The sequence below is a fragment of the Coregonus lavaretus genome, assembly GCF_964263955.1.
Source record: "Coregonus lavaretus genome assembly, chromosome: 16".
Lineage (NCBI taxonomy): Eukaryota > Metazoa > Chordata > Actinopteri > Salmoniformes > Salmonidae > Coregonus > Coregonus lavaretus.
In genome coordinates, this window is record NC_140003.1 from 41,114,347 (window position 1) to 41,138,973 (window position 24,627).

General features: G+C 44.4%; 3 protein-coding genes across 3 annotated transcripts in view; 2 read left to right on the forward strand and 1 right to left on the reverse strand.

The window, feature by feature from the left end:
* Nucleotides 1–24,627, reverse strand: part of LOC311143846 (peripheral plasma membrane protein CASK-like) — a 211,880-nt gene that overhangs the window by 67,711 nt on the left and 119,542 nt on the right. The window lies entirely within an intron of this gene.
* On the forward strand, nt 1,569–2,842 carry LOC311143380 (putative G-protein coupled receptor 34; the record flags this gene model as incomplete). Its single annotated transcript, XM_084179215.1, has 2 exons — nt 1,569–2,161; nt 2,299–2,842. The coding sequence occupies 2 exons, from the start codon at nt 1,569–1,571 to the stop codon at nt 2,840–2,842; spliced, it is 1,137 nt and encodes a 378-aa protein (XP_084035341.1).
* gpr82 (G protein-coupled receptor 82) lies at nt 17,029–23,796 on the forward strand (the record flags this gene model as incomplete). The annotated part of the gene is made up of 5 exons (XM_084179216.1): nt 17,029–17,105; nt 18,668–18,961; nt 22,426–23,001; nt 23,165–23,296; nt 23,533–23,796. The coding sequence occupies exons 2-5, from the start codon at nt 18,680–18,682 to the stop codon at nt 23,794–23,796; spliced, it is 1,254 nt and encodes a 417-aa protein (XP_084035342.1). The 5' UTR covers nt 17,029–17,105; nt 18,668–18,679.

Below are 24,627 nucleotides of genomic sequence, written 5' to 3' on the forward strand. Positions count from 1 at the left end.
TGAACCATAGTGGCTCCAGAAACATTGTTTTGAAAGGCTGTAGCACAAAAAAGATCTGCAATCGCTGTTCTATATAACTAACATACGTACTTTAGGTATGCTATATAATTAGTGTATATTGGTGGTCTGTGTTCTTGGTGGTTGCTCTAGCATGTGTAATCAGCAGTGGGCTGGGCCTTAACCCCCCTTCATCAGATTTGGCACTTCAACGTTTTACAGCTTTCGAGACTAGAGCACAGCTGAAGGCTGTTAATAGCTGGAGGCAAAGCAGAGGAGAGGAAAGAGAGAGTGGGAGAACAGCAGATACCGTGGGTTCTAAAGAAGAGAACCTAAAGAACTGGAACCTTCGACTACAGCCATCTATTTAGAGCAGCTCCAATTTTCTAAGAAAGAGGGAGAAATAGCTAGAGCAAAACAGACTGGATTAAGAAAAGACAGACTGGATTAAGAAAAGACAGACTGGATTAAGAAAAAACAGACTGGATTAAGAAAAAACAGACTGGATTAAGAAAAAACAGACTGGATTAAGAAAAAACAGACTGGATTAAGAAAAAACAGACTGGATTAAGAAAAGAAAACAGAACTACCTAATCTCTGAGATAGAGAGAAAGTGAGAGAGATCTACTGCCACACAAGCACATTCACATAGAGAGAAGAGAAACAACCTCTCAAATGGACACAATTCACAGGGTGAGTACTGTGTGTATTGAATGACAAGGTGTTGCCAGATAAAAAAATCACCTTCTTTATGTGCTGTGAGAGATTGTGTTGCCTTTCTTATTTCAAACCGACCTCATTGTTTCTTTGATTACATCAATTCCAAATGACATTCTCACAGTGCAAAGAGCAAGTTCTTTCCTTTAACTGGATAGAGCCCAGAGTGATGGAATTACACTGCTACAAAATACCACCCGTAACATTTTCCAACCATTTCAAGGGTTAACTGGCGGGCCTCTGAAGTATTTTGCAAGGGGATAAAGTTTTGTTGAATTAAAGACATGCTCTGGAACTTTGGCGACTACTAAGTATTTTTTAAACCTCCCGCTTTGGGCTTGATGTGTAGTTCATACATGCATAATTTAAATTATGAGCAGAATTACTGTTTTACCTAAATTAGCCACTTGAGAATTCAAGTAAAAATCGATGTTATTTCCCTCATGTTCCACTATAGGCCCGGTGGTGTATTCAGTGGTGGTCAGGCAGCTGGGCAGTGTGTGCTCAGTGCCTGAGTGATGTATCATTTATGATTAGTGGATTAGGTGCTGATCTGGACCTAAATCGTCCAGTTTGGCCTCCTGCCATCAAAACAGACCAGCACTAATAAGAGCGAAGAACTTTCCCAAGAGAACTATCTGGAAGAATCAAGAAACACATTAACTTAATCCTGAATCTATCGAGTTACAACAAAACACAACTGCTTTCCTTTCTCCCACTCGCCTAGCCAAAACCCCCAGTCATACTGACTTTTGGTTGATTTAAGGAAGTAGACAACGTTTCTGGCTGAAACTTTCTTTATCTTCACTTTGTCCCCTACGCAGGACTGAGAACTGAAGAGTGAAACTGACGTCATGGCGAACATCTTCCCCGCCAACGTCACTGCCTTTCCCTTTTCCAACTCCTCCCACCCACTCGTCGCCACGGAGACAACCTTCACGACCCTCTTGCCCACAATCCCTGACCCCAGGGAACACTGTCACCTTGATGACAGCTCCCTCCGGATCCCTCTAGCCGTCCTTTACTCAGTCCTCTTCGTCTTGGGCCTGGCCGGCAACATCCTGGCTCTCTGGGTCTTTCTATACGTCCACTCCAAGAAGAAACCTGTCAGAGTGTTCCTCATCAACGTAGCTTTAGCCGACCTGCTACTGGTCATCTGTCTTCCATTCAGAGTGCTGTACCACAGTAAAGGGAACCGCTGGGACCTGGGCCCCACCCTCTGTAAGGTAGTGGGGAACCTCTTCTATATGAACATGTACATCAGTATCACCTTATTAGGGTTGATCAGTGTGGATCGCTATCTGAAGATCCAGCGTGGTGCCGGGGGCCAGTACCGCATCAAGGCCACCAGATGGAGCCCCGCCATCTGTGGGATGATCTGGGTCCTGGCCCTCGCCTCCGTCATACCCATGATCCTCCTCTCTGAGGGCAACGAGGAGTCTGACAAGTGGGTTTAATTTTTCATGTTTAAAAAATGTAATCCTTATTTCTCTAGGTAAACTTTGTTGATATTCTTTATTTCAGTAGGTCCCACATTTTGAACAATTATACTAATAGCCATTTTATTTTCTACGAATGCCCCAGATGTTTCCAGTATAAACAGCGTCAACGTGCGAAGGGGAAGGCCTACTTCAACCTCTTCCTGGTTGCCGCATTCTGGCTCGTGTTCGTCTGCCTCGTGGTGTCTTATGGGAAAATCGGCATCAAGCTGCTGAGGCTATCGAGAGAGAAACCAGACTTCCCCAACGCGGCCCGCTATACCCGCACCGCCAAGAAGTCCTTCTTTGTCCTCTTCCTGTTTATCGTCTGCTTCGTCCCCTATCACATGGTCCGGGTGTTCTACGTCGTCTCCCAGATCAGCGACACTTCCTGCTTCTGGAGGGGCGTGGTCGACAAAGCCAATGAAGTGGTGTTGCTACTCTCTGCCTTCAACAGTTGCCTGGACCCTGTGATGTACTTCATGTTGTCGGCGTCTGTGAGGAAAGAGACCCTCCGATTGTTCAATAACGTGTTCCGACTGAGGGACCCGGGGTCCAGTGTGGATTGTGGGAGGAGCCTCGGGGAGCAGCCAACTGTTAGTTTCATCAGTAATCCGAGGAGTAAAATAACTGTCCAGCCCTGCCTTTAAGTGACATAATTATTTTTAGACATTAAAAGCTTGGGAAACTATATTAACATAAATGTTCACACTATTGGTATACAGTATATACTGCAACATTGGTCCTCAGTAAAAACCAAAGTATCAATTTGTCATAAATAACTGCATTTACAATAAAGAAAGACTTGTTACATCAGAGAATGAGAATAGATGACTACAACAAGTAGATACTCTAGGCTAGCTCATAGTGCTAAATAGCAGAGTTGCACCAGAGACCATAGAGAAAGCGAGACATTTCATAGGCTCCTTTTTTTCTTGTTCATATACAGTCAATTAACTAAGTAGACCAGACCAAGCTGCTATCGCATTGGTGCTTATGGAAGAGCCACCCCTTAAGTAGACTGGAACTGTGCCAATTTCTTTCAATGGTAAAAGGCCTTTTTGTGTCATCTTTATAATCCACCATCTTTGGTAGCACCACCCCAAGTTGCGGGCGGATTTAATAAAGTGAAAACAATACCTTAAAATCATTAATTAATTAATATCATTCTTGTGCAATTTAGAGCGCATTCGGAAAGTATTCAGACACCTTGACTTCTTCCACATTTTGTTACGTTACAGCCTTATTCTAAAATGGACTGAATAAAAACAATTCCTCATCAATCTACACACAATACCCCATAATGACAAAACAGGGTTTTCAGAAATGTTTGCAAAAGTATTACAAATAAAAAACAGAAATACCTTATTTACATAAGTGTTCATACCCTTTGCTATGAGACTCGAAATTAAGCTCAGGTGCATCCGGTTTAAATGTATCATCCTTGAGATGTTTCTACAACTTGATTGGAGTCCACCTGTGTTAAATTCAATTGATTGGACATTATTTGGAAAGGCACACACCTGTCTGCATAAGGTCCCACAGTTGACAGTGCATGTCAGAGCAAAAACCAAGCCATGAGGTCGAAGAAATTGACCGTAGAGCTCCGAGACAGGATTGTGTCGAGGCACAGATCTGGGGAAGGGTACCAAAAAATGTCTGCAGCATTGAAGGTCCACAAGAACACAGTGGCCTCCATCATTCTTAAATGGAAGAAGTTTGGAACCACCAAGACTCTTCCTAGAGCTGGCCGCCCGGCCAAACTGAGAAATCGGGGGAGAAGGGTCTTGGTCAGGGAGGTGACCAAGAACCCGATGGTCACTCTGACAGAGCTCCAGAGTTCCTCTGTGGAGATGGGAGAACCTTCCAGAAGGACAACCATCTCTGCAGCACTCCACCAATCAGGCCGCTTGGAGTTTGCCAAAAGGCACCTGAAGGACTCTCAGACCATGAGAAACAAGATTCTCTGGTCTGATGAAACCAAGATTGAACTCTTTGGCCTGAATGCCAAGCGTCATGTCTGGAGGAAACATGGCACCATCCCTACGATGAAGCATGTTGGTGGCAGCATCATGCTGTGGGGATGTTTTTCAGCAGCAGGGACTGGTAGACTAGTCAGGATTGATGGAAAGATGAATGGAGCAAAGTACAGAGAGATCCTTGATGAAAACCTGCTCCAGAGCGCTCAGGACCTCAGACTGGGGACTTCACCTTCCAACAGGACAACGACTCTAAGCACACAGCCAAGACAATTTAGGAGTGGCTTCGGGACAAGTCTCTGAATTTCTTTTAGTGGCCCAGCCAGAGCCCGGACTTGAAGCCAATCGAACATCTCTGGAGAGACCTGAAAATAGCTGTGCATCCAACCTGACAGAGCTTGAGAGGGCCTGCAGAGAAGAATGGGAGAAACTCCCCAAATACAGGTGTGCCAAGCTTGTAGCGTCATACCCAAGAAGACTCGAGGCTGTAATCGCTGCCAAAGGTGCTTCAACAAAGTACTGAGTAAAGGGTCTGAATACTTATGTAAATGTGATATTTCAGATTTTTATTTGTAAAATTACAACCAGTTTTTGCTTTGTCATTATGGGGTATTGTGTGTAGATTGATGAGGGGGAAAAAACTATTTAATCAATTTTAGAATAAGGCTGTAACGTAACAAAATGTGGAAAAAGTAAAGGGGTCTGAATACTTCCGAATACACTGTATATCTATAGGCTACATTAAGGTTTTTCTTTCATTATTTTAAGCCAGGGATCATCAACTAGATTCAGCCGCGGGCCGATTTATTTCTTGAGCGGATGGTCGGTGGCCGGAACATAATTATCAATCATTTGTAGACTGCAAATTGCCTGTGTGGAAATACTTGGGAACAGATTTCCAAAATTAAAATCAATTGGAGCTGATTTCCTGGTGTTTTTAAAGTATTTTATGTCCAACAATGAAAAAATAAAATAATCATTTATTATGTATTTATTTTTTGCTCAGAAAACTTGGGGCCCAAATAAAACCACCCGCAGGCCAAATTCGGGAACCCTGTTTTAGGCTATCTGGCATTAGTGCATAAGCCTAAACTTTAGGGCCTAACTATACACGTTCACCAAACTGCCTACGTGCCAATCGCCAAATGCTTTTTGGAGCAATCCACGGCAGCAAAAAGGACAACGTCTGAGTTTACTTCAATAAGAGAAAAGCTGTGAAATGGAGAGTTGAAAATAAAGAGAAGGGAGGGCCTGAAAAGTCATGTTTTGGAAAGATTTGGTGAAGTGGTAAAAGAGGATGATAGCAGTGCCCGCTATGTTAGGTGTGATGATTGTAAGGCGCTATTTAAATTCGACAGTCACAAGATGGGGACATCAAATAGGCCTATGGCAGGTCAAGGGAACTGTAGCCTACTGTTCAGATGGGTTCAATGGAACCTGAAATCTGGACACTGACTGTAGGTCTATAACCTCTCACATAGCCATAATATTATATATATATATATATATATATATATATATATATATATATATTAACTCCTGCAGAATTAAACATTTGATATACACCAAATGTAGCCTAATTTGGACTTGGGAACAGGAATGAAGAAATATGATTTCTTTCTTTCAGTATCTTGAGAGAATGCAAATGCTCAGTTAGATACCGTCTGTAGAGGAGCTATCTTGATCAGCATCATAAAAGCTGATTGTATTTCAACCACATAAAATATGCATCCAAGCCGAATTGACATCTTATCAGAAACATTTTCACAGCTTTCTATTTCCTTACAACCGGTCAAACTGATGTCATTTGAAAATGTTGTACAGAACATCTTTCCCGTTTTTTTTCTTTTGTTGAGTTATAGCTTTCTGACTGTACACTGTACTGCATGATTGTAGCTAGTGGGTTTACTAACACGTTAGTTCTAGTAGCTATGTTGACTATGACGTCACAACGATGTAGGCTGTGTGTAGCGGTTAGCGGTCATGATATGAAGGTTTGGCTTGGAAAGTTTTTTTTTGCCTGGTCACAATGTTTTGTGCATTGAAGTCCACAAGCAAAGGGAAAAGGTGAGAGGAGGAGAGTGCACAGATAGTTGCGATAAGGAATTATATATACAACGAGCAAACTGATCATGCTGTTTTTATGTGGCTGCTATGAAAGTGAACTGTGTTTGTGTGGGATCAGGGATGTATTCATTCCGCCGATTCTGTTGAAAAACATTTCTTAAACGGAAGCAAACGGAACGAAACGGGTATAAAAATACCTACATTTGTCCAATAGAAATTATAATTGTGCAACTGTTGGACTAATGATTACACCCTAGATCAGCTAGATGCAGGCAACAGTGTGCAAGGCGGTATTGAATGTGTCACTGTCTGTCACCTTGATTACTCAAAATTCTTGACGTTGTAAACTTTCACACATAGGCTAGGTTGTAGCAACCTCATGATGGGTATAGGGAAAATTTGAGTATCATGTAGTAGCCTAAACCTATTGATGTTACATTGAGCTGGGTGAATGGAATATGAATGACAGTCATCCAATATGCTGTAATAGAAATAATGCCATGCTCATAAAAAAAAAAGGTCCTCCCTAATCTTAAACGGCATCGACCGCCACTGAGCTGCATGTATCTATAGACAAGCTGACTAACAAACAGCCTACCAAAATGTCGGAAATTATAAGCAGAAACATAGCCTATCTAAATCAGGCAAAAAAAAATCCTGCACCCCCTGCCAAAAAATCGTTCTGCCATCTCTGACTGTAGCCTACAGCACATTTTCTATATTAGCGGGTTAGGGTCAGGTGTGGGCCTCAGATTTTCACTTTATCACATATAGTCGGGCAGTTGAGGATAGATTATTAGCAATTGCGGGCGGGTGTGGGTGAACAAACAGCTGACCCCTCGCACCACTACTAACCACTACAGAACGCCCTTGTCTGGATACACACGGTATTACTCTGACAACTTTGGCACTGGGTCGAGATAACGGTGAGAAAATAGCAGGGATTGACTTTAAAGTCGGAAAAGCACTTGCCCATCGGCCAAGTCAGGAGTGTTTCTTGGGTGCCCGAAGATATTATTAATTGCCCGAAAATGTTATTTAGCTATTTACACGCAGAATTGCCATATAGGCCTATTGCCTGCCTTTCACCTACAGATAGGGGAGGAATCAGAAAGATCAGTACTGGAATTCTTTGTATTTTGGTTGTTATCAGTTAAAGAAATTGTCAGAGCAGGCTCAAATTGCCCGACTGCCAGAAATGCCATAAATTGTCCGTCTTTCATTTAAACAATGGGGAGGAACCAGAAAGACCTGTTTTAGACTACCGGAATTTTTGCAGTTTCACACACAAACAAAAACATCTGTCCAATGAGGCAACCTCAGCAGAGCAGGCTCAACTTGCACCACTGCTCAGTTCACAGGGTAAGTGGAGTAAGCCCTGAGGTAGCCTGCCCCGGAGCCACAAAAGATTTGGAGTCAGAAATGTACCTCGCTAAAAGATGAGCCACTTTCATATGACTGGTTATCCCGAGTTGAACTCAAGAGTTGACCAAAGTTGCCTCGCTAACTCCTAAAACCTGCTTCATAGGATACCCCTCTGGTTTGTAGGAGTAGTTGGTGAAGTCACCAACAGTTCCCTAAGGAAAGTGGGTAACAGGACTGAGATAGGTAAGTAACAGGGATGTGGTGTATTGGCAAAGGAACTGGAGTCTATGAGTAACAAATAGGGCATTTAGGGCTAGGATATGGGTGTATCGGTACTTGATTCTATCAATATTAGGGTATTGGCATGTGGGTGTTAGGGTTAGGGCATGGGCATGGGGGTAACAGGGCTGGGGTGTGTGGGTAATTGGGTTTAAGTTTGTGGGTAAGTGGGTGGATGTATGTACAGTGAGGGAAAAAAGTATTTGATCCCCTGCTGATTTTGTACGTTTGCCCACTGACAAAGAAATGATCAGTCTATAATTTTAATGGTAGGTTTATTTGAACAGTGAGTTACAGAATAACAACAAAAAAATCCAGAAAAATGCATGTCAAAAATGTTATAAATTGATTTGCATTTTAATGAGGGAGATAAGTATTTGACCCCCTCTCAATCAGAAAGATTTCTGGCTCCCAGGTGTCTGTTATACAGGTAACGAGCTGAGATTAGGAGCACACTCTTAAAGGGAGTGCTCCTAATCTCAGCTTGTTACCTGTATAAAAGACACCTGTCCACAGAAGCAATCAATCAATCAGATTCCAAACTCTCCACCATGGCCAAGACCAAAGAGATCTCCAAGGATGTCAGGGACAAGATTGTAGACCTACACAAGGCTGGAATGGGCTACAAGACCATCGCCAAGCAGCTTGCTGAGAAGGTGACAACAGTTGGTGCGATTAATCGCAAATGGAAGAAACACAAAATAACTGTTAATCTCCCTCGGCCTGGGGCTCCATGCAAGATATCACCTCGTGGAGTTGCAATGATCATGAGAACGGTGAGGAATCAGCCCAGAACTACACAGGAGGATCTTGTCAATGATCTCAAGGCAGCTGGGACCATAGTCACCAAGAAAACAATTGGTAACACACTACGCCGTGAAGGACTGAAATCCTGCAGCGCCCGCAAGGTCCCCCTGCTCAAGAAAGCACATATACAGGCCCGTCTGAAGTTTGCCAATGAACATCTGAATGATTCAGAGGAGAACTGGGTGAAAGTGTTGTGGTCAGATGAGACCAAAATCGAGCTCTTTGGCATCAACTCAACTCGCCGTGTTTGGAGGAGGAGGAATGCTGCCTATGACCCCAAGAACACCATCCCCATCGTCAAACATGGAGGTGGAAACATTATGCTTTGGGGGTGTTTTTCTGCTAAGGGGACAGGCCAACTTCACTGCATCAAAGGGACGATGGACAGGGCCATGTACCATCAAATCTTGGGTGAGAACCTCCTTCCCTCAGCCAGGGCATTGAAAATGGGTCATGGATGGGTATTCCAGCATGACAATGACCCAAAACACATGGCCAAGGCAACAAAGGAGTGGCTCAAGAATAAGCACATTAAGGTCCTGGAGTGGCCTAGCCAGTCTCCAGACCTTAATCCCATAGAAATTCTGTGGAGGGAGCGAAGGTTCGAGTTGCCAAACGTCAGGCTCAAAACCTTAATGACTTGGAGAAGATCTGCAAAGAGGAGTGGGACAAAATCCCTCCTGAGATGTGTGCAAACCTGGTGGCCAACTACAAGAAACGTCTGACCTCTGTGATTGCCAACAAGGGTTTTGCCACCAAGTACTAAGTAATGTTTTGCAGAGGGGTCAAATACTTATTTCCCTCATTAAAATGCAAATCAATTTATAACATTTTTTACATGCATTTTTTCTGGATTTTGTTGTTGTTATTCTGTCTCTCACTGTTCAAATAAACCTACCATTAAAATTATAGACTGATCATGTCTTTGTCAGTGGGCAAATGTACAAAATCAGCAGGGGATCAAATAATTTTTTCCCCTCACTGTATATATTGGGGCTGAGGAATAGGTGTAAATGTCTGTTAATTTTATTATAGGCTGAGTACGTTTATATGCAAACTAATAATTAGATATTAAACTGATTATGGCAGTAGGCAGATTATGCAATAGTCATGTAGACACCTTACTCTGCTTATCTTAAATCGGCGTTAAGGTCGAAATCGAAGTAAGCATAAACCGATTAAAACACCTGGTTTTATTAGAACATGTAAACGCCTTAATCAGAGTTCCAGCAGTGTATTTGATCTGCACATGTGGCAGCACCAGCAGCACAAGCCTCCCTCTTTAGCGCAAGTGAAGTGTGTTTGGAACAACTGAATGTATGTGTCTTAGAAGTGGTTTTCACATACAAACTTTATTATTTCCGAACTCAGAATCAAATATGCTTCACAAAAATAACATATTCGCTGTGGTAGAACGTTTATTTTGATCTGCGATTTTCTACATTTTCAGAGTGCCATCAGGTAGCCTGATTTCAGATGTGTCCATGTAAACAGGATTATCAGGGAAATCGTTCTTCTTACAAAGCATGTAAACGTTTTAAACAAACTATTATATTAATCTGACTATCCACAATAATCGCATTATTGTGTGCATGTAACCGCACTCACTGTACAGTATGTTCTTATCGGTCACAATTGCTCCCCCTCTCTCTCCCCTCCCCTCCCTCCTCTCCCCTCCCCTCCCTCCTCTCCCCTCCCTTCTCCTTCCCCTCCCCTCCTCTCTCTTTCCCCTCTCTCCCCTCCCCTTCCTCTCCCCCTCCCCTCCTCTCCCCTCCTCCTCCTCCCCTCCCCTCCCCTCTCTCTCCCCTCCTCTCTCAGTTACCTAAGGAAAGTGGGTAACAGGACTGAGATAGGTAAGTAACAGGGATGTGGTGTATTAGCAAAGGAACTGGGGTCTATGAGTAACATAGACCCCTTTTCTCTCCCCCTCCCCTCCCCTCCTTTCTCTCCTTTCTCCCTTTCTCTCCCCCTCCCCTCCTCTCCTCTCCCCTCTCTCTCCCTTCCTCCTCCTCCCCTCCCCTTCCTCCGCCTCCTCCCTTCCCCTCTCTCCTCTTCCCGACAGCGTTGGCTATACCCTGACCTCTTCTACACAGACGTCAAGCCCTGGCTCTACCTGGCCCTGTCGCTCCTGGGTTTCCAAGGCAACGGCCTGCCCATGCGTAACTGCTGGAGGTCGGGGCGGACACCAACCATCATCCTGACCCTTAACATGGTGACCTCTGACCTCTTGCTGTGCGGCAGCTTCCTGTTCCGGGTGATGTATTACCTGAGGGGTCAGATTTGGTCCGGAGAGGACAGGGGTGTGTCAGGTCACCATGCTAACCATGATAACAGTCTTCTACGTCAACCTCTACTGTAACATGGTTTTGCTTCTCTGGACCAGTGTGACACACTATGCCACCGTGGTATGGATGCCAACAACCAGGCTTCAAACTTAAAACTGACTGGTTGATTTTGAATTAGGTTGTTTTGATTGACCTGTTTATTTTGTATGAATTTTTCAACTAATCAGTTACTCAATTAACCACTCAATTTTGCTCTCAAATCTTTCTCTGCTTGTATGTGCAGCCTCACCCTGCCCTCCTTACGCCCCTCACCAGGCCCAGAGGCTGCAGGGTACTCTGCCTCGTCACCTAGGTAACCGCGGCAACGGTGGTGAGTGCCAGTGTGGTACCTCAGATCAGAGGAGGAAAAGGAGGAGCAGGACGCGACAGCTGCTTTGACCAGGTTCAATAACCAACCCTGCCTGGGAGTGGGGCTGTTTTTTGTGATTCTAACCTTTATTCTGGTCTGCTATGGAGGACTAATGCTGCATCTGAAGAGGGTCAGGGGAGCCTGGCACAAACCCACACACACCAGTGAAGGAGGGTGTAATGGAGGGGCGGGGCGTGAGTGTGGGGGTGGAAGAGGGGTGTGGGGTTAGTTTAGGGGAGAACAGATGGGGTGTAAACTTGGGGGTGTGTTCAGAGCCAGGAGAGAGGCAGGGGGCGTCGGGTCGTACTCTGAGGGTACGTAGGAAGATCTTAGCTGTGGTTGTGGTGTTTGTGGCGTGCTTCCTGCCCTACCATGTCCAGCATGCAGTGACGATGCTCTCACCACACGGGGGCGACTGTGAGAAGGTGAGAACACGATGGAAGGTGAATAATGCAACCATAACCATCGCAGCGCTGAGCTGAGTTTTACATCCCTTACTCCGTCTGGCCCTGCTGCAGAGGACAGCAGTAAGACGCACAGACAGACAGACAGACAGACAGACAGACAGACAGACAGACAGACAGACAGACAGACACACACAGACAGACAAACACACAGACACACACACAGACAGACACACAGACAGACAGCCGCTCCTGTGGGCGACTGTAAGATACTGTGGACAACAACTTCTCCTCTGCTCTCTCAGTACTGCCTCTCCCTGATACAGTACACTCTGATAATAGCTGTCATGTCACACAAACCACATTAGAATGTAACACTGATCATGGAACAACCTGGCGAGAGAGAAGGTGGATGTAAACTTCCGGTTATCGTAGAATGCTGTGCAATCGTATGCTAGCATTGAATGCTTGTCGTCAAAAACATCCGAAACGGTTAATTTTCGTCGTCGTTGTTGTTGTTGTTTATCTTAATGTTTAATGCGGTTGTCGGGAGAGGTCGTGTTTTTCTCTAGCTGGAGGTAAGCAGGAGGTAAGCTTCTCATATGGTGTTGAGTAAAGCTTAACCATGTATTAGATCGTAGGTAGGTAGTTAGCTGTAGTTAGGTATTGTATTTATTATAGGTTAGTAATGTTGTTATTGTAGGTTTCCGTAGGTAATTGTAGGTTAGTATCGAAGCACGAGGCTAGCTAGCTAGCGGGTAGCTACTGGTAACGATTAGCAACGCTGGAGAGCTGGTTCCAATGTTAATGTAGTGCTAGCCAACGTTTAATTTTTTGCTTAACCATGTATTAGATCGTAGGTAGGTAGTTAGCCGTAGTTAGGTATTGTATTTATTATAGGTTAGTAATGTTGTTATTGTAGGTTTCCGTAGGTAATTGTAGGTTAGTATCGAAGCACGAGGCTAGCTAGCTAGCGGGTAGCTACTGGTAACGATTAGCAACGCTGGAGAGCTGGTTCCAATGTTAATGTGCTGCTAGCCAACGTTTAATTTTTTGCTGCGTTATGCGTTATGAAAGGAACTAGACACGGACTTGAATTATCTGTTTAGTGTGCTAACACACTCTTGGCAGTTGTTGTAACCAAGTATTGATGCTAAATTGTGTGTTAATGGATGCTAGCTTGCAAGTTAGCTACGGCGTCATAGCTAGGCATCGTGGGTTGTTGTGTGTAGTTACTGTGTCTTGGCAGTGCCGGCTGTAGCACGAAGCGAGCTACCTAGCCGTTTTTTCGAACAGAGTCAGAGTCAACACAATAGCCATTGTGTGCCGGGTGTAGCACGAAGCTAGCTAGCTAGCCGTTCTTCAAACAAAGTCAACACAGTGGCCATTGCTAGCTACCCAACACGACCAGCTAACTGTACGGTAGTAGCTAAATACAATATACTTGTCCTAGCTAGCCAACGTCTAATCATTGCTGCGTCATGAAAGGAACTTGACACAGACACGAATGATCTGTTTAGTGTGCTATCACACTATTGGTGGTTTGTTGTGACCAAGTGTTGGTGCTAAACGGTGTGTTATTGTTATTGGATGCTAGCTTGCTAGTTAGCTATGGTGTCATAGTTGGCTAGCTGAATAAAGTGGGTTGAGTCTATTCCTTTAAACATTGAACCGCTGTGGTTCACAACAATTCTGATTTCTAAAGGCGGAAGTTGGGAGAGTTTTTGTTCGGGTGGTTCAGTGAAACAATTTTAGTTTCTGAGGTAGAAGTTTTTGGTGAGGGAGGCCCTGCTCTCTCCGCTCCCAGATGCTTAGCTCATTTCATTCCGATCTCCTCTGCATTTTTGTAGCCATTTGCTACAGCCTGTCAACTATGCCTCTGCCTATCCCTGTTCTCTCCTCTCTGCACAGGCTACACAAACGCACCACACCGCGTGGCTGCTGCCTCTCTAACCTGGTGGTCCCTGCACGCACCACCCACGTGGAGTTCCAGGTCGCAGGCAGCCTCTGGAACTGCCGTTCTGCTGCCAACAAAGCTGACTTCATCCCAGCCTATGCCAACCTCCAGTCCCTCGACTTCCTGGCGCTGACGGAAACATGGATCACCACTGAAAACACTGCTACTCCTACTGCTCTCTCCTCGTCTGACCATGTGTTCTCGCATACCCCGAGAGCATCTGGTCAGAGGGGTGGTGGTACAGGAATCCTCATCTCTCCCAAGTGGACATTCTCAATTTTTCCCCTAACCCATCTGTCTATCTCCTCATTTGAATTCCATGCTGTCACAGTCACTAGCCCATTTAAGCTTAATATCCTTGTCATCTATCGCCCTCCAGGTTCCCTTGGAGAGTTCATCAATGAGCTTGACGCCTTGATAAGTTCCTTCCCTGAGGATGGCTCACCCCTCACAGTTTTGGGGGATTTCAACCTCCCTATGTCCACATTTGACTCATTTCTCTCTGCCTCCTTCTTTCCACTCCTCTCCTCTTTTGACCTCACCCTCTCACCGTCCCCCCCTACTCACAAGGCAGGCAATACGCTTGACCTCATCTTCACTAGATGCTGCTCCTCTACTAATCTCACTGCAACTCCCCTCCATGTCTCCGACCACTACTTTGTATCCTTTTCTCTCTCGCTCTCCTCCCACACTACTCACTCTGCCCCTACACAGATGGTAATGCGCCGCCGCAACCTTCGCTCTCTCTCTCCCACTACTCTCTCCTCTTCCATCCTATCATCTCTTCCCTCTGCTCAATCCTTCTCCCTCCAATCTCCTGATTCTGCCTCCTCAACCCTCCTCTCCTCCCTTTCTGCATCCTTTGACTCTCTGTGTCCCCTATCCTCCCGGCCGGCTCGGTCCTCCCCTCCAGCTCCGTGGCTTGATGACTCATTGCGAGCTCACAGAACAGAGCTCCGGGCAGCGGAGCGGAAATGGAAGAAAACTAAACTCCCTGCCGACCTGGCATCTTTTCACTCCCTCCTCTCTACATTTTCTTCATCTGTTTCTGCTGCTAAGGCCACCTTCTACCACTCTAAATTCCAAGCATCTGCCTCTAACCCTAGGAAGCTCTTTGCCACATTTTCCTCCCTCCTGAATCCCCCCCCCCCCCCTCACACTGCCCTACGCTTTGACTTCTTTCTCCCCTCTCTCTCCAGATAAAATCTTGCGACTTGTGACTGCAGGCCGCCCAACAACCTGCCCGCTTGACCCCATCCCCTCCTCCCTTCTCCAGACCATCTCCGGTGACCTTCTCCCCTACCTCACCTCGCTGATCAACTCATCCTTGACCGCTGGCCATGTCCCTTCCGTCTTCAAGAGAGCGAGAGTTGCTCCCCTTCTCAAAAAACCAACACTCGACCCCACTGATGTCAACAACTACAGACCAGTATCCCTTCTTTCTTTTCTTTCCAAAACTATTGAGCGTGCCGTCTTTAGCCAACTCTCTTGCTATCTCTCTCAGAATGACCTTCTTGATCCAAACCAATCAGGTTTCAGGACTGGTCATTCAACTGAGACTGCTCTTCTCTGTGTCACGGAGACTCTCCGCACTGCTAAAGCTAACTCTCTCTCCTCTGCTCTTGTCCTTCTAGACCTGTCTGCTGCCTTTGATACTGTGAACCATCAGATCCTCCTCTCCACCCTCTCCGAGCTGGGCATCTCCGGCGCGGCTCACTCCTGGATTGCGTCCTACCTGACCGGTCGCTCCTACCAAGTGGCGTGGCGAGAAGCTGTCTCCGCACCACGTGCTCTCACCACTGGTGTCCCCCAGGGCTCAGTTCTAGGCCCTCTCCTTTTCTCCCTATACACCAAGTCACTTGGCTCTGTCATATCCTCACATGGCCTTTCCTATCATTGCTACGCTGACGATACACAACTAATCTTCTCCTTTCCCCCTTCTGATAACCAGGTGGCGAATCGCATCTCTGCATGTCTGGCAGACATATCAGTATGGATGACGGATCACCACCTCAAGCTGAACCCTGGCAAGACGGAGCTGCTCTTCCTCCCGGGGAAGGACTGCCCGTTCCATGATCTCGCCATCACGGTTGACAACTCCGCTGTGTCCTCCTCCCAGAGTGCGAAGAGCCTAGGCGTGACCCTGGACAACACCCTGTCGTTCTCCGCCAACATCAAGGCGGTGACCCGCTCCTGCAGGTTCATGCTCTACAACATTCGGAGAGTACGACCCTGCCTTACACAGGAAGCGGCACAGGTCCTAATCCAGGCACTTGTCATCTCCCGTCTGGACTACTGCAACTCGCTGTTGGCTGGCCTCCCTGCCTGTGCCATTAAACCCCTACAACTCATCCAGAATGCCGCAGCCCGTCTGGTGTTCAACCTTCCCAAGTTCTCTCACGTCACCCCCCTCCTCCGCACACTCCACTGGCTTCCAGTTGAAGCTCGCATCCGCTACAAGACCATGGTGCTTGCCTATGGAGCAGTGAGGGGAACGGCACCTCTGTACCTTCAGGCTCTGATCAGTCCCTACACCCAAACGAGGGCATTGCGTTCATCCACCTCTGGCCTGCTGGCTCCCCTTCCTCTGCGGAAGCATAGCTCCCGCTCAGCCCAGTCAAAACTGTTCGCTGCTCTGGCACCCCAATGGTGGAACAAGCTCCCTCACGACGCCAGGACAGCGGAGTCACTCACCACCTTCCGGAGACATTTGAAACCCCACCTCTTTAAGGAATACCTGGGATAGGATAAAGTATTCCTTCTAACCCCCCCCGCCCCGCCCCAAATTGTAAAGTGGTTATCCCACTGGCTATAGGGTGAACGCACCAATTTGTGAGTCGCTCTGGCTAAGAGCGTCTGCTAAATGACGTTAATGTGCCCTTGAGCAAGGCACTTAACCCTAATTGCTCCTGTAAGTCGCTCTGGATAAGAGCGTCTGCTAAATGACTAAAATGTAAATGTAAATGATCTACCAATAAATCTATTTTCAACTCAACCACAATATACTTCATTTGGATGTATTTTCTCTTCAGCTACATGAGTGTTTCCCAGCAGACATCAGTGGGTGAGCGTTCAGCCTGTAAGGGGCTCAACCAAGACAATGTGTTTCCCTTTAGTCTTCCTGTGACCATCTCTCACCCAGACATATGAAAACAACTCACATCATGAACCAACCCACATCTCACACACACACACACACACACACACACACACACACACACACACCCCTCTTGCTTTCTGTTCTCTTCCTCACACACTTCCCCCGTCAAAAGCTGAGGGGACAAAAAGGATATTAGATGCTACACATACACATATCATACAACTAACTACCTCATAAACAGACATAATTGATCTCTGTACTGTAAGTATTCATCTTTGTGAAAACTAGATTTCTTTCTTTATAAAAAAACATTTTGTGTGAAAATTGCTGTGCGTTGACAGAAAGCAGGAAATTATCCTCGTTTTCTACACTAGTATTTTGCAACGGAGGTTAATTAAGAGTTTTACTGGTTGAATACTTTGTTGCTGTTTTAAGTTTAACAAAAAAAGGACAAACAATCATTATCACTATAATCAAATTATAGTGCTTTTGGCCATTTATAACAATTCTCAAAAAGATACATTTGATTTACACTTTTTGATACTTCTGACATGATATGAGGGCCATTGCTGAATTAGTATACAGTAATTACAGAATAAAGAAATGAACACACACAATGTGAATAGATTTATAAATTAAACAAATAACCATGTTATGGTTTTGTTTGGTGGAAATGCAATACAGTAACTGAATGTAATTCTAGCAAGCGTCAGCTTTGCGCAATTACATACAAATGTAGCACAGGAGCTAGATAACAAATATGGCTATAAACAGTGTACCAGTTATTGTATCAGTAAGACAATAGCTGTTAGTAAAGACCACATTATGGATCAGCAAACAGTCAGCAGACATTATTTCCATTGAAGTAAGTTCCCGTCTGAACAGTTCCTATTTCCTACTGATGAAATACTGACAACAAAGGTATTGTTCTGTTCACCACAAAACGTTCAGTGTCTGATAAAGTTTATAGAACAGATGCGCAAATCTATCTAAGGCCTGAGAGCATGTTAAGCATTTAAAGGACTTTTAATACTAGCGTCCTAAATAGTAGGCCGTTTGAGTACGCAAAAATTAGTATGTGACATTTCGAAAATTTTGTAGGCATTAAATGGCCGAATGTCATACTCATTTCGGCTTCTCATGTAGTATAAATAAATTGTACACTTTTTGGGAATTTCACAATCACAATGCATTCAAACCGGATAAAAGGAGGGTTTCGAGATTTGATAGCCCTCTGAAAGTGAGGGCTTTGAGATTTGATAGTCCTCTGAAAGTGAGGGCTTCGAGATTTGATAGTCCTCTGAAAGTAAACAAAAAACCGAATTGAAGATGGCAAAGAAGACGAGCAAAGAGTCTCCTACAGTGTTCAAATGTAAGTCATGTTTTGCTGTCCTTAAAATGATCACGACTATTTAATCTTGCATCTTTGAAAACGGATCGTTATTTGCAGCCTGCCGTGCCTTTACTTTAGCTAAATACCGTAGCTTATGATAGCTACGTGCTTTAGTAGGACTTGAAGTTAGCTGGATACCCCGATAAGCTTGCTGTTGTTGAGCGACAACATCATATTTAACCTAGCTAGCCAGTTATATATACAAAGCCGTAGCAAAGTAGCGCGTTATGGCGGTGGCATACTGCATACCTTTTACTAAACATTACATCATAAATAGTATGCGACGATGAGTACATACTATGCAGTTTAAGTATGTAGTACTGTAGTGTGGGTATTCGGACACGACCACTGTTTTATATACAGTTTGGGATTAATGTCTAAACCACTGAAAATGACTCTCTTTCTCCTTGCTCCTTTCTTTCTCTGTTAGCCTGACAGATCAATGGAGAACACATCCCAACCCTTTCCACCTGTGTCCAACACCTCCTACCTCAATGCCTCCTCCATCTCTCCCCTCTGCCCCTCCTTCATCACCCGCTTCGTCCTCCCCTCCCTCTACACCCTCCTCTTCCTTACGGGTCTCCCGGGCAACGCTCTCTCTCTCTGGGTGTTCTTGAGGCGTATCCCCACCCAGACCTCCACCCATGTCTACCTGTCCCACCTGGGCCTGTCCAACCTGTGCCTCTCCCTCACCACCCCCTTCCTGGCTGCTTACTACTCACAGGTAACTGACATTTGGATTGGTACTGCATCTTGCCCAAATTTGGTATTTGCCACCCTTTTTGTAAAGCATGATATTTTCTTATAATCCAGGTGTTATGTGAAAATTATGTAAACTTTTTCATAAAATCGTGAAACTTGGTTCACTTGTAATGTTTGGGGCCCTGAACATTTTCAGAAATGGAGGCATCGGAAAAACCGTGGCGGCAAGTTTGAATTCCGCCATAACCAAAGAATGTTATTTTGCGTCATATCTCCTAAACCAAACATGATATTCCAGAAAAGGTGATGTCTACCCCTATGTTTTGATGGTCAAGGATTACAATGATGTTGTTGTGTTACAAAGTGGGATTAAAATGGATTTAATTGTCATTTGTTTGTCAACGATCTACACAAAATACTTTAATGTTAAAGTGGAAGAAACATTTGAACATTTTTAAAACACTAATATATCTTGATTAGATAAGTATTCAACCCCCTGAGTCAATATATGTTAGAATCACCTTTGGCAGCGATTACAGCTGTAAGTCTTTCTGGGTTTGCACACCTGGATTGTACAATATTTGCCCATTATTCATTTAACAATCCTTTAAGCTCTGTCAAGTTGGATGCTGATCATTGCAAGTCTTGCCATAGATTATCAAGCCGATTTAAGTCAAAACTGTAAATAAGCCACTCAGGAACATTCAGTGTCGTCTTGGTAAGCAACTCCAGTGTATATTTGGCCTTGTGTTTTAGGTATTGTCCTGCTGAAAGGTGAATTTGTTTCCCAGTGTCTGTTGGAAAGCAGACTAAACCAAGTTTTCCTCTAGGATTTTGCCATTACGTTAATTTTTTATCCTGAAAAACTCCACCGTCCTTTACAATTATAAGCATACCCATAACGTGATGCAGCCACAACTATGCTTGAAAATATGGAGAATGGTACTCAGAAATGTGTTATATTGTATTTGCCCCAAACATAACACTTTGCATTCAGGACAAAAAGTTAATTGTTTTGCCACATTTTTTGCAGTATTACTTTAGTTCCTTGTTGCAAACAGGATGCATGTTTTGGAATATTTTTATTCTGTACAGGCTTCCTTCTTTTCACTCTGTCAATTAGGTTAGTATTGTGGAGTAACTACAATGTTGTTGATCCATCCTAAATTGTCTCCTATCACAACCATTAAACTCTGTACCTGTTTTAAAGTCACCATTGACCTCATGGTGAAATCCCTGAGCGGTTTCCTTCCTCTCCGGCAACTGAGTTAGGAAGGACGCCTGTATCTTTGTAGTGACTGGGTGTATTGATACACCATCCAAAATCAAATTATATTTGTCACATGCGCCGAATGGGCAATGCAAATAGTCTGGGTAGCCATTTGATTAGATGTTCAGGAGTCTTATGGCTTGGGGGTAGAAGCTGTTTAGAAGCCTCTTGGACCTAGACTTGGCACTCCGGTACCGCTTGCCGTGCGGTAGCAGAGAGAACAGTCTATGACTAGGGTGGCTGGAGCCTTTGACAATTTTTAGGGCCTTCCTCTGACACCGCCTGGTATAGAGGTCCTGGATGGCAGGAAGCTTGGCCCCAGTGATGTACTGTCCGTACACTCTACCCTCTGTTGTGCCTTGCGGTTGGAGGCCGAGCAGTTGCCATACTAGGCAGTGATACAACCAGTCAGGATGCTCTCGATGGTGCAGCTGTAGAACCTTTTGAGGATCTGAGGACCCATGCCAAATCTTTTCAGTCTCCTTAGGGGGAATAGGTTTTGTCGTGCCCTCTTCACGACTGTCTTGTTGTGCTTAATTAATAACTTGACCATGCTCAAAGGGATATTCAGTGTCTGCTTTTTTTTTTTTTTTTACCCATCCACCAATAGTTGCCCTTCTTTGCGAGGCATTGGAAAACCTCCTTGGTCTTTGGGGTTGAATCTGTGTTTGAAATTCACTGCTCGACTGAGGGACCTTACAGATAATTCTATGTGTGGGGTACAAAGATGAGGTAGTAAGAAAAATTGTTTTTTTAAACTGCACTAAGTCCATGCAACTTATTATGCGACTTGTTAAGCAATCTTTTTTACTCTTGAAGTTATTAAGGCTTGCCATAACAAAAGGGGTTTAATACTTATTGACTCAAGACATTTCAGATTTTCAATTTTAATTAATTTGTAAACATTTAGAAAAACATAATTCCACTTTGACATTATGTGGTATTGTGTGTAGGCCAGTGAAAAAACTCAATTTAATCAATTTTAAATTCAGGCTGTAACACAACAAAATCTGGAAAAAGTCAAGAGGTGTGAATATTTTCTGAATGCACTGCACATACATGCCCATGAAATCACCAACTCCCTGGGTCCAGACAAATCAAAGGCCCTTCTTGTGTTCCATGAATTTACAATGTCCACATTCACAACCAGGGGCTGGTAGAGCACGGCGCTTGTAACGCCAAGGTAGTGGGTTCGATCCCCGGGACCACCCATACACAAAAAAATAATAATGTATGCACACATGACTGTAAGTCGCTTTGGATAAAAGCGTCTGCTAAATGGCATATTATATTATATGGCAGCAGCAGACAACTGTATGGTTCTGTATGCCACAGACATAATATTCTATTGTGTATGTTGTCAGAAACTGTGATTTCATTGGATTTCTTCCCAATGGCGGTCCACAATTATATAATAACCAGAACTATTTGTCTTGTAGACAGCTCATTTGTAATCCTGACCATCAAAACATAGGTGTAGACATCACCTTCTCTGTGTTATCATGTTTGGTTCAGCAGATATGACAGAAAATACATTGTCCGGTTATGGCGGAATAGCAAAATGGCCGCCACGGCCGCCAGGCCTTGTTTTTGATGTTGTGCATGGCATCATTGTAATCCTTGACCATCAAAACATAGGAGTAACATCACATTTACTGTGTTATCGTGTTTGGTTCAGAAGTTATGACGCAAAATACATTATTTGGTTGTGGCAGAAAGGAAAATGGCCACCACGGCCATTTGCCTCCATATCTGAAAATGTTCAGGGCCCCAAACTGTACAAGGATACCAAGTTTCATGCTTTTATGAAAAAGTGAACGTATCACTTCAAATTTGGCACATTTCGCCTGGACTATTATGAATGATTTATGAAGTCTCTATAAAGGCCTATATATGATTTATTAAGCATCTATAAAGGCCTATATATGATATATGAATCATCTATAAAGGCCTATATATGATTTATGAAGCCTCTATAAAGGCCTTGTAAATAATAATAATAAAGAATTTAAGTCTTAAAAGTCATGTTTTGTGTGGCAGATTTATAATTGTTTTAAATTATCTACCAATCCTGAGTAAGGGATGTGTCACATGATCTACCAATGAAGGGAGGGGTCACATGATCTACCAATCAAGGGATGGGTCACATATGTCGTAAGACACGTAAAGATAAATAAGAACAGTAAAAAAAAAAATCCTTGTCAATTCCTTCCTAGGGTCCAGCTTGGCTGGTGTGGAGCCCCCTGTGCCAGCTGGTCCTCCATGGGGTCACACCCATTCAGCAGATCAACATCTACATCAGCATCTTCATCTTGACCTGGGTGGCTCTCAGCCGCTTCGCCACCCTCATCCAGCACACCCATGCCAGCCGCCCCAGCACTTGCACCACCCTGCTACCCCTTGCCTTCTTCACCAGGCTGAGACGGGTGAGGTTCGCCAAGGCCGTGTGCGCCGGGGTCTGGATAATGGTGGTGGTGGCCATAGTACCCGTGACAGTTTACTATTCAGTGAGGGAGACGAAGGTGGGTGGAGGTGGTGAGAATGGAGGGAGAGGAGGACGGGGTGAGGAGAAGGGGGGGAGGGTGTGTTACAGTGTGGCAATGGAGATGGGGGGAAGCCTGTCGAGGGGGGCGATGGTGGTGGCCATTGTGATCTTCTTCATGTGTTTCCTGCTGGTGCTGACGTCGTACATGGCGGTGGCGAGGCATATATGGAGGTCGCGTCGGAGTGCCGCTGTCAACGGCTCCCAGAAGCTGCTGGGAAGAGTGTTCCGGAACATCGTGGTGATCCAGGTGGGGATTCGTTCTTCTGTCTATTTTGAATGTTTTCTTACTGATAGACTAAGACTCACAGATGCTATTCGCTAGACAGCTAGTCGCTTTATATCTAAACGACTTTAACTTCTCATCTCAACCTTTCCTCCTCTCCTCTATTCCTCCTCCTCCTCAACTCCAGGTGGTTCTGATAGTGTGCATGTTGCCTTACCACATCTTCAAGTCCATCTTTGTCTCCATTGTCCAGCACCAAGCTGACCCAGCCACCACCACCACCAGGGGGCCCTGCCATCCTCTCTCTGCCATCGTTGAGGTCAACAACACTTTAATATATCCTTTAAATTAAAAGGTGCAGCAGTTTACCATTATCAATAGACAATATACTATAGGTTTACTATAGGCAATATTTTTCCATTCATTTTGGCTCAAGAGCACTTCCAGAAGCAAATCATGTTTTGTGGAGTTAAGTTTTATCAGTCTGAGGTATATTACATGATGTAGAGTTTATAGCCGTCTAACTTCGTAACAGTATGTTGATTTTTGTCTCAGGTCAAGAACTTACTGCTTTGTCTCACCGTGCTGCGGTGTTCTGCCGACCCAGTGATGTACTTCTTGTTGGACAAGACCTTCCACAGGCATGTCATGTTACTGCTTAGGCTCCACCCACAGAAGCCCAGCAGCCAATCATCCAGCGGGGCCACCACCAGAGCCAATCCAAATGGTGTGAGGTTGGAGGAGACTGTGTGTCATAAGGGTGAGGGGCCATGGAAAGAGTCATTCTCGGTGAACTGGAGTCAGGGAAGTGCTCTGTAAAGTTGTTTTATTTTTTACATTGACCATTTTCATCACCTCATTCAACAACATTCATTAAATTGACCAGGAGAAATGAGTCCAGAACTTTTACCATGTGGTGCTGTTTTTTCACTCCCAATTCATTCAAAGAGCACCTTGTATATTTATGAGGGAGAGGGAGAAGTAATGTGCAACTTGATATGTATATTTTTAATGCTACTGCCTCTGATCTGGCGGTCTCACTAAACACACATGCTGTCGTTTGTAAATTATGTCTGAGGGTTGGAGTGTGCCCCTGGTTATCTGTAAATACAATAAAAAAATAAAATGTTGCCGCCTGGTTTGCTTAATATAAGGAATTTGAACTGATTTATACTTTTACTTTTGATATTTAAGTATATTTTAGCAATTACATTTACTTTTGATACTTAAGTAAAATTTGAATCAAATACAGTGGCTTGCGAAAGTATTCACCCCCCTTGGCATTTTTCCTATTTTGTTGCCTTACAACCTGAAATTAAAATGGATTTTTGGGGGGGGTTGTATCATTTGATTTACACAACATGCCTACCACTTTGAAGATGCAAAATATTGTTTTTATTGTGAAACAAACAAGAAATAAGACAAAAAAACTGAAAACTTAAGCGTGCATAACTATTCAACCCCCCAAAGTTAATACTTCGTAGAGCCACCTTTTGCAGCAATTACTGCTGCAAGTCTCTTGGGGTATGTCTCTATAAGCTTGGCACATCTAGCCACTAGGATTTTGCCCATTCTTCAAGGCAAAACTGCTCCAGCTCCTTCAAGTTGGATGGGTTCCGCTGGTGTACAGCAATCTTTAAGTCATACCAC